General features: G+C 48.7%; 1 protein-coding gene across 1 annotated transcript; it reads right to left on the reverse strand.

Moving 5' to 3' along the window:
* Nucleotides 1-592: 592 nt before the first annotated feature.
* On the reverse strand, nt 593-15301 carry SYPL2 (synaptophysin like 2). Its single transcript, XM_049709447.1, has 6 exons — nt 14666-15301; nt 14431-14505; nt 7149-7273; nt 5886-6087; nt 4755-4946; nt 593-3383 (listed from the first exon to the last, which is right to left on the reverse strand). The coding sequence occupies exons 1-6, from the start codon at nt 14717-14719 to the stop codon at nt 3237-3239; spliced, it is 795 nt and encodes a 264-aa protein (XP_049565404.1). The 5' UTR covers nt 14720-15301; the 3' UTR covers nt 593-3236.
* Between the last annotated feature and the right edge of the window lie 2608 nt (nt 15302-17909).

Genomic DNA, 17909 nt, shown 5'->3' on the forward strand with positions numbered 1-17909 from the left:
CTGTCTCATTTTCACCCAGGGAAGGTTTAAGTACTTCAAGGATAATCTCTGAGGGTAGAGATTCTTAACCTGAGAACCATGGATGATTCCTAGGGGGAGTGGGAAACTGGTGACATTGAACGTAATATTGTGCCCAAGTGTATTTTTCTAGGGAATGTAAATGTAGCCTGGGACTGTTTGTCAGAAGGGGCATAGAGGTGCAAGTCTGTTCAGCAAGAACCTTTATAGTTAAAAGGGCAAAGCACGTGGCCCTCAACTCCTGACAGGAAGCCTGTCTAGGTCACAGATGGTAGGAGAGTAAGTGGAAACAGCATTGTGGAAGCCAATATCTCTCGCCTTCTGAGTTTGCTCTAAATTTACTAATGAGTCTCAGTTACTTTGGACTAATTGGTGCCACCAGAAGAGGAGATGTTGCCAGACTGGGGTCCGCCAGGAACAGCTCCTCAGCCTGCAGACTCTAATCGCTGGGAGTGCAGAGTGGAGAGGAGCGGAATGATGTTTTGGCGGAAGTGCTGATATTTGTCCAAGAACTTAAAGCAAGGGGAGGAGGAGGAAAAAGGTCCCCAGAAGGGCTACGTTCTTGGCTCCTTCATGGCAAATGCTTGAAGCACTGTTTATTCAAATGTATAATAACAAGCACCAGAAAACAACATGCAACATTCTCCCCCCACCACTGATCTTCAATCCCAGAAGAAGGATACCTATGACCATGATAGTGGAGGGAACTCATGTTCAGGAAAGGTCCTAGGTGGGCACCCTGGCAGGGTCAGAGTTTACTAGGGCAAAGGGCAAGTGCCCTGCCTGTTGGCCTCCTGTGGCAACTGGAGAAACCAGCACCTTCTACCTCAGGACCCACTAGGCAAAGTGGCGATGCCAGCCCTAGTTGGAGGGGACATGAGTCCTATGAGGACAGCCGCGCACTCAGCATTTGACCCAGCCCAGCCCTCTGAAGGTAATGAGGTGAAGTAGCCTTTCCTCTTAGGGTGGCTATGGAGAGAGAGGCCATAGCCTAAATCAAGGCTCTTCAGGCTGAGAACAAGCCAGCCTCTTGAAGAGGAGAAAGAGCCTTCTCTGCTCTAGGGAGAGTTCTGGGCTAGGAGTCCTTGGCAGGAGTGCATACCCACCCACCCCCTTTCCCTAGCTGAAGGGCCAATTAGTAACTTAGGCCCCCAAATGAGAACACTTTATCCATCACATTTCAGATAAATTACAAATACGTACACAGAATCCAAACAGAGTTCCAGTAGAAGCTGCTCACAGACCCTCACAGGGGCCAGCTTGAAGAAAACTGAAGGTCATCCCTTTGTTCTCTGTGTCTCTAGAGCTGTAGGCAAAACTGTCTCCCCTTGTCCTTGAGTAATCATGGGGACAGCTCAGGACAGAGAGGTTCAGACTTAGAAACACCCTTATCCCCATCTTCTACCTTCCCTCCTCAAATGCCTTCCCCCAAATCTAAAAAACAAAACAAAACACCTAATTTTTCACTGAAGGACTCTGGAGCATTTGAAGATGTAAACCTCACACTCCCCTGTCAAGTGGGGAAACGGACCCAAAGAAGAAATGATTGGCCCGAAGTCAAAGGTCCTGCCGCCTAGGTACCCCAGTAATGCACACATTACAATGGAGGGTGCTGAGGAAGGTGAGGAGGTTGGAGGGGTTGACTCAGTCCTGAGGAGAGACTGGCACGGGGCACATTTACCTTTGGGATGACATCTGGGCTAATTGGCACTGGATTGGAAAATGGCTGGATTCTGCCTTCTTCCTTCTTCCCTGGGCAGCCCTATGGCCAGGGCAGACTGAAATGTTTTGAGCTGGATGGGAGACAGATGGCCCTTATCCAGTCAGCACTGACTCTTGGGCCCTGGGGTCCGCAGAGGGACTGAGGAGGTGTCAGGAAGGGGAGACACACCAAAGACAAATATGGAACTGGGTCCCGAAGTGAAGAAGCACCAAGAGCATCAGCCTGCCCTGGACTGGGGTGGGTGTGTAGGGGGGACAGAGCTTGGAACAGATGCGGAAGCAGGGGAGGAATGGCGGGCAAAGGGAGAGGGCATGTTCTTTCGTAAAGGTGAGAAGGGGAAGTATGAAACGGGCCAGAGAAGGAGCAGGGCGGGAAAAAAACGAGCAGAGAGTGAGGAAGAAATGGGCCCATCCATCCATGTCCTGGGGCTCTGGGGCAACTTAGACTCATGATGGTCCTTTATTACCCTTTCAGAGCCCCTATCTGGCCCTACAGGAATGAAAGGAAGGCCTGGACAGACTTTGAAAAGGATCTTGAATGCCTCAGACCCAAGAGGCTGGGGAAGGGAGAGGAACAGAGAGGTGGGAGGCGGGGAGGGCTGAAATGGAGATGCTCCTAGACCCCTCATCTTGTGTCCCAAGTGTGAGACCAAGCCCAAGTAGGAGGACAGGGAGGAAGGTAAGGAGTTTCTAGGGCAAGTATGAGTTTAGAGTGTTGGTGGAAGTGCCCCAGCCTGGAGGGGTGGAAGGACTAAGGGAATTAAAAAAAAAACTGATTCCCCAGCAAGTTTTCTGGCTTCTGTTTCTTTAAGTTGCAACTCAGTTGCAATTTTTCTGCTCCCCACCAAGTCTCAGCCTACTTGGGACCCTCTGAAAGGCTGTTTTCTAGGCTAGTCCGCCTCCTGGGTTCCCACGTGATGGGCTCTGTGGGCAAACAGAGGCCAGAGGAGAGGGTGGGGAGCATACTGAGCTCAGGCGGATTGGAGGTCAGCGCAGACACGGGGCCTTGGTGACAGCCATTGAAGAGGGGTCACTAAACCACTGGTGGGCCCTCCATGCAAGGGGGCAGGGAGAAGGCTGCCAGCCAATTTTCCCTCCCCCCACTTTTATTGACGCTGGACAGACTGATAGAAGTGGCAGCTAGGAACCAGTCTCAGGTCTCCTGACCCCAACCTTTGCCTGTAGCAGAGGCTGGTTCTCAAAGGCTGTGAGGGTACACGTAAGACCCCAAGTAAGATGCCTGGGTCCAGGCAGTAGATAAGAAGCACTGAGCTCCTGCCATCTGGGGCTCCAGCAAGAGGAGGGATAGGAAGCCACTGGGAGGGCTGCCCAGGTTTCCGACAGCTGATGCCTGCCCATCCAGTGAAGACGTCTCAAAGTTCAGAGCCCAGAATAATGGGGGAGGGGAGTTGGGGGAGGAAGAGGAGGGAGGTCCTGGAAGCCAGAGGCGGTTGAAGAGGCGCTGTCCTGTTCGGGAGTAGCCGGGTGGGGGCCGCTTACTGCTTCTCCACCGCTCCCTGCTCAGCTGCGCTCTCCTGGCCGGCGCCCTGGCCCTGGTCCTGGCCCTGCCCGTGCCACGGGGTCTCCTTGAACACAAACCAACAGTTCCCGGCCCACAGGAAGAAGCTGATAAAGCCAAAGAGCTGCAAAGACATCAGGGGGAGGGTGGCTTATGAGAATAGGAGGGCATCCTGGGAACAGGGAGGGGGAGTACCTGTGTGTTGGGGGGAGGGGGAGGTGCAGAGGGCTAGAAAGACTAAAAGAGAACTGGATGTAGAGTCAGGGTTTAAGGCCACCACCCACTAAGGGATTCTCTGGTGAAAGTGTCTAACTCTGTCCACAGCATGCACCCAAGTTGTGGCTTGGTCGCTAGGAGAACCTGGCTCCTGGAGTGGAGCACCGTGCAAAGCACAGCAAGGAGCAAGGGCTCTAGTGGCACTTCCCACAGCGTCCGCAGGCCGTTTTCCGAAGGCCTTGTCAGGGTGGGTGGGGCCAGAGCTGTCCAAGGTGCTCCTTCCCTAGGGTAGCGACCCAGCCAGCTCTATCCAAATATTTATTCAAAATATTTAAAAACCTATCAGCAGGGAGTATTTAGGGGGAAGTGTAGTGATGTCTGCAATAAACTTTGAAATGCATTAAAAATAAGATGGACCGATAGATGAAGAGAGGCAGATAGATACAGGACAAAGCAAGTCTAGTAAAATGTTAATGGTACAGTCTAGCTGATGAGTGCGTGGCTGTTCATTGTAAAAGTCTTTCAACTTCGCTGAATGTGTGAACATTTTTACAGTAAAAGGCTGTGGGGCTAACACCTATCAGCAGGGTTCCAGCAAGGTCTAGAAGGCTCCCTGGTGTGCCAGCCATTAAACCTTTCAGTTGCTGGGTCCGGGGAAGGTTCAGGCCATTTTCAGGGCAGGGCTGAGGCGGCTGGGCTGACAGGAGGGCATTTGCAAAGCTCAGCTACTTACCAACTAATATGGAGATGTTTCAATGTTCTAACAGCTGGGGTGGCCAAATACATGCATACCAGCTAGACCCACCACTGCCCAAAGACCTTTTCCAGCCTGGAGGCCTGAGTGACAATAAGCCCCTTCTCACCCACTCTGGGTCTGCCCCCCCTCCCCCGCTTTGAGCCCCGTCACAGCCCTAGGCTCCCCCTCCACCTGCTCATGTGTGTACATTCACACAGACTGTAAAGAGGCAGGAGGAGGGAGAGGCAGTCACAAAGAGCACGCCTGGAGGTGGGGAGAAGAGAGGGAAATGGGAGGCAGAGGGCGGAAGGAGGAAGGCACAGGAGGCTGAGTGGCTCTTGGGTTCCCCCTGCCCAAATGTCCCTCAGGGTCAGCCAGGGGCCAGCAGCCAGCATTAGGTGCAGCGGAAGCACTGGCTGCCAGTGCCGGGGAGGGCAGCTGTGAAGACACCCTCTCTGTCCCTCTCAGACCCTGCTGTGACAGGCCTGGGCAGCTGGGAGTGTGCTGCCTTCCCCAGACCCCTTCAGTGGCCACAGGTCTCACCACGGAGATGTTGGCCAGTCCCATGGAGGGCGTGGCCCCGGCACTGCACACCGCCTCCTCTCCATGGCACACAGACATGGCTGCTGTCAGGCTGGATGGTCGTGTGGCCCCCTTGACGTCAGTCAGGCCCTTGCCCCAGGCAGCTGCAGCTACCAGCCAGAAAAAGGTGAAGGAGACAGTCACACAGAAGTCCTGGGAGGAGCAGAGGGACAGGAAATACAATCAGAAAGGCCCCCATGATTCTGTACTTCTTTTCGTCTTGCCATAAGGCACTGGGATATTAGGGTCCCAGGACAGCTGCCTCTTCCTATCCTACCCAACACCTAGAGTTTCAGGGAACTCAGATCATCCTAGGGAATCTGCCACCAAGAGAATCCCGCCAGCCAGGGCTACCCCTGCCCATGCCCTCAGAACTGAGGTCAGGTAACAATGTGCCCAGGCATCTGTTGGTCAGTGTCATCCCTAAACCCACGTGGCCTAAACTTGACACTCTCCCCACGCCCAGCCTTTCCTTTGATCACCACTGCTCAGTTACAAGTGGTGGCAGAGTGAGGGCAGACTGCAGGAGATAAAAGGGGTCCCCTAAGGCACCCTTTCCACCTTGCATGCCTGGGATAGGGAGAAAGTAAAGGGGAAATAATATTGATAATAGCTAGCACTTATGGAGGCTAACTATACACCAGGTATTTTACATGCACGTTCACTTTATCTTTCCAAAACACTATTAGATAGTTATTATTTTATTCCCATTTTATAGTTGAGGAAACTGAGAGTTAGAGAGGTTAAGGAAATTGTCAAGAGCACACAGCTAGTAAGGGACAGTGCTGGGATTTGAACCCAAGCAATCAGACTTCAGCGCCTGCTTCTTGAAGCTATTGTGCCTACTTTGAGTAGAGCAAGCGATGGGAGGCTGGTAGACGCAGAGTCCTGGGACATGGGCCTTCCACTGGCCCGAGGACCTGTGGCAGCCCCAGCACCCGAAGGGACCAGCAGCAAAGAGCTGGCAGGGAAATTGAGGAGGTTCACATCCGAGTGTCAGGGACCCAGGAAAGCCACCATGTTTGTCCTCAGCCCGGAAACGTATGTCTCCTCAGTGCCTCCACCCCATCCCTCCTGGCTGTGCCCACTCACCACCAGGGGGAAGCGCCTGTTCTCCGTGTAGATGTTGTGGAAACGCAGGTAGAGGACGAGTGCAGCTATGGTGTAGAAGAAGGAAAAGATGCCCAGGGTCACGAAGAACTCGGCGGGGGCAGAGAAGTCCCCCATGAGATGCATGGTCTTGGAGGTGGATTCATCGTCGCAGAGGGGCATCTCATACTGGACCCGGTTCAACCTGCAGGTGGCACGGAGCCCACCCTGAGCTCAGGGCGATCCTCTCCCTGTGGAGGCAGTGGGCTTCCCCTGCCCCAGGAGCAGTCCTGCACTAGTTCTCACCCAAGGACTCTTACAGAACCAAGAAAGGGGCAGATAGGGAGGAAAGTTTCTGGAGGGAACCTTGCAGTCAGAACAGGAATTTTCCTGGAATTCTGGTCAAACTCTACCTCCCTCTCAGCCACCACCCCACACTCATCCACCCTGCCCAGATACGGTGACCCTGTATTTCCAAGTATCTCCACGACCCTTTAGATTGTAACCACAGTATATATAGTTCATCTATTTCTGGTAGCCAAACCACCAGGGAAATCAGCTTCATTCTGTCCCTGGGAAAGCACAGGTCCACAGTGGCCAAGTTAAGATTGGAATCACCCATTCTCAGGCTTTATTTAGGTCCCCCAATGAGACCACACTGGACAAAATCAAGAGAGAAAAACAAATACCCTATTATGAACAAGAGACAGCTAATCTAACTTGGCTGCTGCTACTAGAAATTTCTGAAAAGCTGAGCGCTGTCCCCATTCCCCTCTGAACACTTGGGCTCTCCCTTCTCTAAGCTCCCAAACACTCAGGAAAGAGTATTGTCTTCTACCTCCCGGCCAAGGTATACCCCCTCGTATTCTGGTGGTACTGGTGAGCATCCCCCATCAGCTCTTCAGGATCTGAGTATTGACAAGCTTCCTTACCTTCAAGGCAGGGAGGAGGCTGCTGAGGGTCGAGAAGCCTCCACCCCACACTGCATAGGTTCTTTCTGTAAGAGCTGTTGTTACCTGCTATTGGTTATCCATGGACTGCAACATTATTATAACAGGGATCTATTTGAGTTTCCCTTATATTTTTCTCTGGCCAGTGTGTCTGAAATTCCTAAAGGGCAGGAAGGACCTGAGCCTTGTAATTCTATCTGAAACTGGAGTGGCACCCAACAAAAGGTCTTTAGGTTTCTGGAGGAGAAAGAGACCAAGCAGGTCCTGCCAATCCAATGAGAGAGGCTATGCGGGGTCAGAATCAACTCCTGCTCACCTGAAGGGATAGCCGAACGAAACAAGGATGGTGCTCACGTCCTTGGCTTCGTTGTTGCAGTGAACCGTTGCTCCTGTTTCCCCACTGTAGGAGCCGCAGGACCCGAAGGCGAAAATAGCAAAGAGCTGAGGGAGAGTGAAGCCCCTCTGAGAGTCAGAAGGTCTCAGCTGGCCAAGGTCTATCACTTCAGAACCACCCTCTGACTCTCAGCCGGTGCAGATATGGGGGCGGGGGGAGGGCCAGGAGTCCCTTTAATCAAGTCCCTCCGGGCCAGGGACCCATGGCTTCCTTTGGTCTCCCAGCCTCAGGGTGCTGTGTTCACTGCACAGCGTGCTGGACCAAATAGCCAAATGAATAAGGTTGACTTTGACTGGTACCTGGGAGGGAGATGAAGAGGGAGAAATGGGCAGTTTCCAGGTCTCCCCATCGGATGTGACACTGGAGACCACAGGTAGCCTCCTTAAGATGATGACTAACACAAAGCAATTTAGGCTTTGGAAACTTCTATCTCAAAGTTGGACCTGAATTTCCTCCGCAAGGGAGAGGCACCCTAGAAATAGATTTCCCTGCACCAATCTAGATCAGGAGTGCATGGAATTCTTTCCATTTCTCCTTTGAAGCCATCAATGAATCTTGCCATTACCTTCTTGCTAACTTCCAATGGCTTCCTGCCTCAGTGGAGGTATAGCTAGAGGGGACAACCTCCGCCAAGCCTTCCGAGGGGCCAAGGGGGCAGGGGCCCGGCTGCTGTGTACTGCCAGCTAACTCCTCTCCCCCAAAGGCACCTTTCCTTTGGCAACTGTGCTGGCTGGGTTGATGATGGCAGTCCTGGCTCAAGCCCAGAGAAAAGTATCCTCAACTTGCCTTATCAGCCTCTGCTTTTTCCCCAGTGGTGTTTCCCTTTATAATCCGTTGCTGCTGCCATTTCTCAGTGTTAAGAACCAGAGGCGTTTCAGATCACATGAATTGTTTTCCTCTTCACCTTTCATCACATTTTACTAAACCTCCTGCCTTGAATGACATGAAATTCCCTCATCCTATGATTTTCTAATTTCTTTCTGAGGATACACACTTTGGTTAGAAGGAGGTGAGAAATTGGAGTCTCTGATCGTCCCACATTATCTGTTCAGGGCTCATTTCCTGTGCACTTACCATTGGCTTGTGCACAATATAATCATTTGTATTAAGCAGTGAGCTTATTCTGTTAATTTTTCACTTTTTGTACGTTTCTTTGCGATTTGGTATCTTGGATATTAAGCACCTAGAAGACAGCTAATTCACATCCCAGTCCTGCATCCAGTGTTTATAGAATAGAGTTGTGTTCACATTATTTTGCTAATGCTTGATAGTATTGTGGAGTGAAGAGCCCTGGATCAGGAGTCTGGAAATCCAGGTCCTGGTCCTGGCCCTGTCACTAACTGGCAGGGTGACCTCTAATAAGTCATTCTGCTCTCTGAGTCTCAGTTTCCTCCTCTGTAAAATGAGGAGTTTGGAGCAGGTAATCCAAAGGCCTTTTCCAACTCTATGATTCTCTCACTCTCCGAGGGTAACGCTATCAGTGTGCCCTTGGCTGGGCTTGCCAGCAGCTGCGCTCTGTCCCTGGGTGGTGTCCGGTGCCATTGCCCCACCTTGCATCGCCTGACCTGGCAGATCTTCTTCATGCTGGAGCCACTGACCCCTCTCTAAAGGTCATAATGGGTACCTCTCTGTTTCTAGGAGGTTTAGTTCAAACAAATGACAATTGTCTCCATCTTAAAAATCGTCCAGGAAAGGAGACAGTATAACCTCTCTCCAATGCCTGCTTAACCTCCTGATCTGACTTACATTACAGAGGCTGCAATAGAGCCCTGTTTGCTCATCTTCTTGACAGGCCTGGAGAGAAGTTACTCAAAGCCTCTGCATCATTATCCTTTACATACTCCAATTTGCCTCCCTGGCATAACAGTGGAACTTCTCTAGCTCGTCCTCGTAAGAATTCTCCAATCTTGTCAGCTCTGTTTCTTGTCAGTTCTCTGATTCCTCTTGGAAGTTTCTTTGTTCCTCTTAGCTTCTGGTGCCCAGAACTGGACACAATTAAGGCGTTACATTCTGGGAAGGGCAGACAGTTGGATATATGTTTACTGTTGGCAGTTAGCCAGTGAATGACTCTGTAATAGGTTCCCCCCAAAAGTAGGTACTCCTAACTTGGGGCAATGAACAGTTAGTTATGGAGCCTGCTTTTTACTAGCACTCTCTTGACTGGCACTCCTGACCATTTACAGAAAGATGTCATTTACTGAGCATCTACTATGTACCAGGCATTGTTCTAGGCGATATGATTTATTAGTGAACAAAAGAGAAAAAAACCCTCTGTCTTCATGGAGCGCCTACTATAGAGCTGCACTATCCACAATGGTAGCCACTAGCCAAGTGTGGCTATTTACATTTAAATTCATTAAAATTAAATAACACTTAAAATTCAGTTGCTCAGACACACTGGCCACATTTCAAGTGCTCCCTAGGCACATGTGACTAGCAGGTTCCATACTGGACAACACAGATTATAGAGCTTTTCCATCATTGCGGGAAGTTCTGCTATGGCCAGATGACAACCTTGAGGTTCTGAAAATCCTGAACCCTCCTTTACGATTCCTCTCTGGGCAAAATATACCCATAGTAACTTTAGTATTAACTGTATTCTCTTCTATTCTGATTCTTTGAAAGTCAGGAGCCTCTAAACACCTTATATAACTTTATTAACCAGAATATATGATTAAATTTGAACATAACACAGTCAGATGGTGTCAGATAACAGATGACAGTTGGCTATGCAAGTGAACGGATGGAGGAATCTCAGCAAAATCTCACAGGTTCACAGAGCAAAAAGGATCTCAGAGATTATCAAGCACAATAGTCTCATTTCATAGAGGTGGAAACTGAAGTCCCAAAAGATTAAGTGACTTCCCCAAAGTCACATTTAGCCAATGTGAGAGCCAGGCTTAGAATTCACAACTCCTGATTCCCGGTTCTGTGCTCTTTCTACATCACCCATTCATTAATCAACAAAGAGTTATCGAGCATCTACTTTGTGCCAGGTGCTGCAGAATCTAAGTTGAATAAGACCTGGTGCCTGCTCTCAAGAGTTTGCATCCAGAAAGGAGAGAGTCATGCTCAAATAAAAACCAAAACAGAACCCTGCATCACAGAGTTATAAAGGCTGAAAAAGATCTCTACCGTGTGCAGGGAGGATTGCAAAGAGAGAGGAAGTAGCTCTGCACCTGGGATGCAGGAGCAGAGAAAGACACGCTTTCCCAGCCTCCTCTACCTTTCTGTATCAGATATGCTTTCTTCCTTAACTGTGCCAGGTGACTGAGCCACAGGGAAGAGTGGGGAAGAACAGAAACCACCCCTGTCACCAAGCACAAGGCTCTGAGCCAAACAAGCTGGTCATAAAGAACAGGAGCCACAAAGACATGGAGACCCTAAGACAAGGGGCAACTCCAGAGCTCTGGTACCAACCAGCCTTCCTCCTCATGGACCTGCATTGCTGGGAACAGCAGTGGTCATACACTGCCACCCTCCTACCCCTCTTCCTCCTCCTCCTCTTCCTCTTCCCCCTTCCCCTCCTCCCTCTGCATCTCTCTCTTTTTTTTAAATAAATTTATTTATTTTATTTTTGGCTGCATTGGGTCTTTGTTGCTGTGCCCGGGCTTTCTCTAGTTGCAGGACTACTCTTTGTTGCGGTGCACGGGCTTCTCATTGTAGTGGCTTCTCTTGTTGTGGAGCACAGGCTCTAGGCACGCGGGCTTCAGCAGTTGTGGTACATGGGCTCTAGAGAGAAGGCTCAGTAGTTGTGGCGCACGGGCTTAGTTGCTCCACGGCATGTGGGATCTTCCTGGACCAGGGCTCGAACCCGTGTCCCCTGCATTGGCAGGCGGATTCTTAACCACTGCGCCACCAGGGAAGCCCTCTGCATCTCTTTTGGAAAGATGTCAGAATAACCTTGCTACTTTAAGGATGAGGCTCCACTTTGGTGCTGACTTGCTTTTTGGTGATAATCCTTTGTCAGTCCTGAGAACACTAACATTTCCACTTAGTGCAGGGCACAAGAAAGACAAGTTCTCCCCCAAATCCTATTCCCACAATCATCTCACTGGTTTTTATGGACTCTGATGGTGTACTTTCGAACTCCCCACATTTACAGAAATACCTTATTTTCATTACAGAGACCCCAGGGCCAAATAAGTGACCTTGGCACCTCAAAGGTGAACTACTGATCAAGGGCACAAGTTAAAGGTAACGTGACATTATCGATACAGTAACTGAGTAATCCAGGAGATTCGTACCTTACCCTCAAAGTGAGGATTTGGCAGTGACATCTGAATAATCTCACCAAAGGACAAGTCTAGCTGACAGTCTGCATAAGGGGGAAAGTTAGGGAGAAGGAGAGGTTTGGGAACAAACACTTGCTGAATACCTCCTGGACTGCCAGGCTCACCATGGTCTTCCTGAATGCTCCAATGCTTTACAGATATTAGCTCCTGTAATCCTCCCAGTGAGCTCATGAGATAGATCTTACCCTCATCTACAGATAAGAAACTGAGACCCATGAAGATTTCATCACTTACCCTAGGTTCCATAGCTAGAAAGCAGAGAAAAACTAGTTCTCCAATAATTGGTATATGCCTATGTTATTTTCCTAGCTTAGTGTAGACTTAGTGAGACCCCAGAACTGCAATTGAGGTGAGATTAGTTAATCTTTAAATTTTAAGGAGATACCCCAAGCTAAGCTCCTCACTAATAAAAGAATAACATTACTTTTATCTCACCAGGATTCCAGTAAAACCTTTGCTTTTTGTAATAGCGACAACAAAGTTTTCAATTATCATTACAATAACTTCAGGTTCGTCTGTGGTTTTTCCCCCCTTTTCCAGACCGGAGTATTTGATCCCTCCGAGCAGGAAATATGCAAAAAGTCCCAGACGACATTTTCACTGTCATTTTGGTGCTGGTTCCTGGTGCTGGTTCCTGTGTTCACCTGCAGAGACTCAGAGCAAGTGACACTCACTCTGAATTCAGGCTACTAGGATGGCAGTAAAAGCAAATCATGTCTCTTTATGATGCTACCCTTCGAATGAAGGCTGAGTGCAGAGCCTAGCCCTGGACTCTTGGATTGAGTATTACGAGAGAAAGGCATAACTTCCTCTCTAAGAAGCTGAGGATCTTAACAAGTCAAACAGGGGGCTTCCCTGGTGGCGCAGTGGTTGAGAGTCCGCCTGCCGATGCAGGAGACACGGGTTCGTGCCCCGGTCCGGGAAGATCCCACGTGCCGCAGAGCGGCTGGGCCTGTGAGCCATGGCCGCTGAGCCTGCGCGTCCAGAGCCTGTGCTCCGCAACGGGAGAGGTCATAACAGTGAGAGGCCCGCGTACGGCAAAAAAAAAAAAAAAAAAAAAAAGTCAAACAGGTCTTAATTCTTAGGGATCAGAACTGACTGTGGGAGGAGACTAGGCATTGCTTTGTGCAGCCTTATAGAAATGTTGTGGGTATTGGTTGGGGGAGGGTTGGGAAAAGGGTAGAAAGGTTAAAGAAGGAAGCTTTTCAGAATCCCTCCCATGGAGGATGATTCCATGGTCTAACAACCTCATTGTTTCCCTCATCCCTTGACAGCCTTTCTCAAATTTCCCTTAGATCCATTTGTCTAGTTTAATGATAAAATTGTACCTTACATTTCTGGTTCTGCTCCTCTGGACCACTCATAATGGATCCCTAGTTCTGGATGGTAGACACACAGAGTCTTAATATCATTCTTCTACGGCCCCCTCAAGTACTCAAGTGGTGGCTCATGGCACGGAAGTGGGGGGGAGGTGAAAGAGCTCAGTCAGCAGTAGTTCCAACCGCTCTTGAGGCAGTAGAGAGAGTGGAAAGTCCCCAACAGGTCCCAGAGTTTGTACTTGGGAGCTCCGCATGCTGGCCTGTAGCCCCAGTCAGGGTCTCAGATATCCAGAGGTAACCCCAAATGCACTATTGCCCCCGAATTCCAGATCTGATGATTCTCGTCCAAAGGATGATTTAAGAATCAGCGACACAGTGCTAACTCCTGTCTCCAATGAGTTAAAAGCCCCTTAGAACTCAATCCTGCTCAGTATTAATGGTAACTTATTCCCTAGCTGAATTCTGTGCTGAAAGCACATTAATTAAGTTTTTCACACACCATTTGGTGTGTGGATTGTCTAACTTAAATCTCTTCTGTGACAGTGCAATAACTGCTCTCGAAAAGTCTTTATGATTTGAAAGAGCGACTGCACCTGTCCACATTCCTAATTTATACCCAGGAGGCCTTGGGCACCACGAAGGACAGAGAACATGCTAATGTCTCAAAGTACCAGTGAGGCAGGAGAAGATGGTATTTCCCCTATACCACTGCAGGGGAAACTGAGACCCTGGGCAAATGATTTCTTCAAGGTCACAGGATAAGTCTAACCCAAGGGCAATGTTCTAGCATGCCAACCCATTTAGAGCAGAAAGGGACCCTAGGGATGGTCTGAACATTTGATTAATATGGAAACTGAAGTCCAAAGAAGAGAATTGTCCAGGGTCAAGTAAGTAGAAAAGGCAGGTCCAGGTCTAGAACCCAGGGCCCCAGCCTTCTAGCTCAATATTCTATCTTATTCTACAAGCCACATTTTGGCTGATTTTTATTCTGTCTTACTATTTTTTCTTTTATGTAATCCTAGAGCCATGAACTCCATTCATTCATTCATCCACTCCCTCACGCAGTTACAGGAACACAGATTACTCTAGTGACCTCAACAGAACAGCTGCCAGCCAGGACCCTGTCCCATGAATCCACCTCCAGGATCAGTCAGGTCCTGGTGGGTTTGGAGACAGGATGGTTTCCATCGCCTGCCTCCTTCCGTCCTCTGCCCTCTTCAGCTTTCCTCATTCCCACTTGTCCTCTTCGCCCCTCCCGCCACCGAGGAGTGGTATGTGCAGGATCAGAGTTCTGGAAAGGTTACACCCGGGTCCTCTCGCCTGGGTGAAATGTGAGCGCCCTGGGCAAAGACTCCTTGCACATAGAAGGACCGAATCCGGGACTCCGCGTGCTTCGTTCCTCACCCTCCTGCCACCAAGTGCTGGAGAAGCAGCCCCAACCCGCCCCTCCCCCGCCCACCTGTCACCGCCCCCCACCCTTCCTTCGGGACCGGCCTCAGCACCTCCCCGCCCCCCACTTCGGCCACATTGCTCGGGTCAGCGTCACAGCCCAGGCTCCCGAAATAGCCCTCGTCTAGGGCAGCGACTCACCCACTGGAGAACTTTGATGAAGCCCAGCGGCTCCTCCAGCCGCCTCCAGCGCAGCCCCACGAGCAGGCGGTCCACCTGCGGAGACAGGGCTCGGGGTCAGGGCGGTGGGGGACCCAGGAAAGCGCTGGCCCTCTTCCTCCCACTCACACCCGAGAGAGAGGGCAGAATAAGGGTCGGCCCGACACCCAGGTGGAGAAGGGGCGGCGAGAGAGCCCCAGGGGCGTGCAGGGAGTACCTGCTGGCGCGGCGACTTGTCCGCCGTGCGACTGGAGCTCTCCGTCGAGGACATGCTGGCGCGGCGGGGCTGGGGCGCGCGCGCGGTCCGCGGGGACCGCGGTGGGGCTCGGGGCTGCTGACCCGCGGCGGGGGAAGCGAGCTGTACCGAAGCGCGAGCGGCCGTCGGCGGCCCGGGATCCAGTCTGGCTGGGTGGGTCGCGGGGGCGCTGCTGCTCACGCTCGCCGAGGCCGCGGCCGCCGCTCTACCCCGCCGGCTGCAGAAAACCCCCGAGTCCAATTCAAACTTCTGTCAAACTCGCGAACGAACTTGGCAATAGAGTCACGTGGCGTGCGCTTGAGAACCCTCCTCCCGCCCCCTTAGCTCCCGGGTCCCTGCCCGCAGGATGCCTTAAAGGGACCTGTGGCCTCTGCGGGCAGTTCGGCCGCGAGGGGGCTCAGGTTCCTTGCCAGGAGCCTCCAGGGCCAGTCCCAAGCGAGACATCACAGCTGCCCCGACCCGTAGCCAAAGTCGGGAACCAGCCTGGAGCGCTGGCAATCATCGGCTCCTAGTTTATGTTTACCAATTTTCCTGGATTTGGAGCTGCTCTGTGCCGTTTTTTCTTCTTTCACACCATAATACTCAGAACCTAAAGGATTTTCATAAAGGCATTATCAGGGCTGAAATAAAGTTCTAAAACTTACGGTTAACAAACTGCTTGCTTCCAAAATCTTCAAGAGCCAGTACAGACGAAATGGGCAATAGAATGTAACTGACTTATTGTTCTGTCTAGTTAGGCGTTGCTTTAATTTGTTAACACCAAAAGCATTCTTACGTTAGTGATTTAAAAGTTATGGATCATTTAAAAGTATAAACTCAATCTCCTTTAAAATAGCCCTCGCCATTTAAATGAGAGTGAAAATATTCTTTGAGGAATGGCGGGGGCGGGGGGTTGGCTTAGAAGATGTACTTTGTGTTGAAAAGTTGACGTTGTTGCATATGATCCACCGTAAATCGGTCCCTAATTTTCAAGATGTGTTCCGCAGGAGCCTGAATGAGTAATGAGGAATATTACACATTCGGTTTACCGGAGTGTAAATATAAGTAGTGAAAGGTTAAGTGATTTGCCCAAGGTCACTGAGTGAACCAGTGGGAGGTAGCCAAAGAACCTGCCTTCACCTCCTAAGAATTGACTTGTAAATGTGTATCCATCGCCTGGGAATCATTCCTGGAGGCCCCTTCTGGTACTTCAGGATGACTGGTTTTTGAACATTTAGCTATTATTAATACAATTCGTTCCCCCACTAAATAAGTGCCTTCCAAGGTTGGGGTGGGGGGAGTGACTGGGGTCAAGTCACCTGGGCTTGAAGGGAACTTCTCCAGTGGACTTCCATGCAAATCTAGGCTAAACAAGGAACTACTGAGTCCCCAATCCACTTCAGATTCCTTTTCTATGGAATAGGGATAATAATTTCTGTCCTTATTTCATAAAGTGATCATGAGGCTTAAGTGGTGTGAGGTATGTAAATGCCCACACTACACAAATATGAAATAATCTACTCATTACCGATGTCGACAACCATATGCATATAGAATACAACACAAGCAGAAAAGAATCAGAATAACACAGCAAAATCCACACACCCACCAACCAGCCTTGTTAAATTTTAACACTCTTCCTCATTTGTCTCAAATCTATTCCTTAAAAACAAAATTAAAATGGCATATAAAATTGAACCCCTGTGTGTGTAGTATTCCATCCTATTACAAAATATGATCCATCACTGTTTATTCACCTGTCAAAATACATTTGGGTTATTTCCATTTTATTTTTTTACTATTATGAGTAGAGCTGTTAAAAAAAAACATTTTTTGTACAGGTTTTTGAGTGAAGTAAGTCTTTATTTCTAGGATAAATACCAAGAAGTAGGATTTCTAGATTATATGTCTAACTTTATATGAAACTACCAAACTGTTTTCCAGAGTGGGCTTATCGTTTTGCTTTCTCACCAACAATGTATTCCAGGTGCTTTGCATCTTCTCCAGACCTTGGTACTGTCAGAATTTTTTTAGCCATTCTAAAAGGTAAGTGGTGGTACCTTATTGCCATTTTAATTTGCATCACCAATAGCTAACGATGTTGAACGTTGTGTATGTGCTTATTTGCCATCTGTGTATGTTCTTTGGTGAAGTGTCTGTTCAAGTCCTTTGCCCATTTTTTAGTTGGGTTGTTTCTTACAATTGAGTTCTGAGAATTCTTTATATACTCTGAATGCAAGTCCTTTGTTGGATATGTGATTTGCTAATATTTTCTCCAGTCTATAGTTTGTCTTTTCGTTCTTTTAAGTGTCTTTTGCAGAGCAAAATTTTACACTTTTGTGAAGTCTAATTCATCTTTTTTTAAAAATGAATCATGATTTTGGCATCATGTCTGAGAACTCTTTGCCTAACCCTAGGTCACATGTATTTTCTCCTATGTTCTATCCTAAATGTTTATAGTTTATGCTTTCCATTTAGATATTTTTGAGTTAATTTTGTATAAGGTATGAAATTTAGGTCAAGGTTCCTTATTTCTTCCTTCCTTCCTTCCTCCCTCCTTCTCCTCTCTCTCTTTCTTGGCATGTAGACGTCCAAATGTTCTAACAACATTTTTTGAAAAGACTATTCATTCTCCATTTAATTGCTTTTGCACTTTTGTAAAAAAATCAGTTGGCCATATTTGTGTGAGTCTATTTCTGGACTGTCTGTCTAATCTATGTATCTATGCCTTTGCCAGTACCACACTGTGTTGGAAACTGTAGCTTTAAAGTAAATCTTAAAATAGGGTGATATAATTCCTCCAACTTTAGTCATCTTCTTCAAAATTGTTTTAGCTATTCTAGCTCCTTTGCCTTTCAAAATAAATTTTAAAATCAGGTTGTCCATATCTTCAAAAAATTCTGCTGGGATTTTGATTAGAATTGCATTAAATCTACAGATCAATTTAGGCAAAACTGACATCATTTCCCTGTTGCATTTTCCAATCCATAAACATGGCATGCCCCTCCATTAATTTAGGTCTTTGATTTCTTTCATCAGCATTTGAAGTTTTAAGCATACAGATCATGTACATGTTTTGGTAGATTTATTCCCGAGAATTTAATTGGGGGGGAGCCATTATAAATTATATAATTTAAAATTTAAGTTTCCTTTTGACAATTGTTAGTATGTAGAAATACGATTTTTTTCTGTTGACCTTGTATCCTGTAACCTTTCTAAACTCACA

The sequence above is a fragment of the Orcinus orca genome, chromosome 1 (genome assembly GCF_937001465.1).
Source record: "Orcinus orca chromosome 1, mOrcOrc1.1, whole genome shotgun sequence".
NCBI classification, from domain to species: domain Eukaryota; kingdom Metazoa; phylum Chordata; class Mammalia; order Artiodactyla; family Delphinidae; genus Orcinus; species Orcinus orca.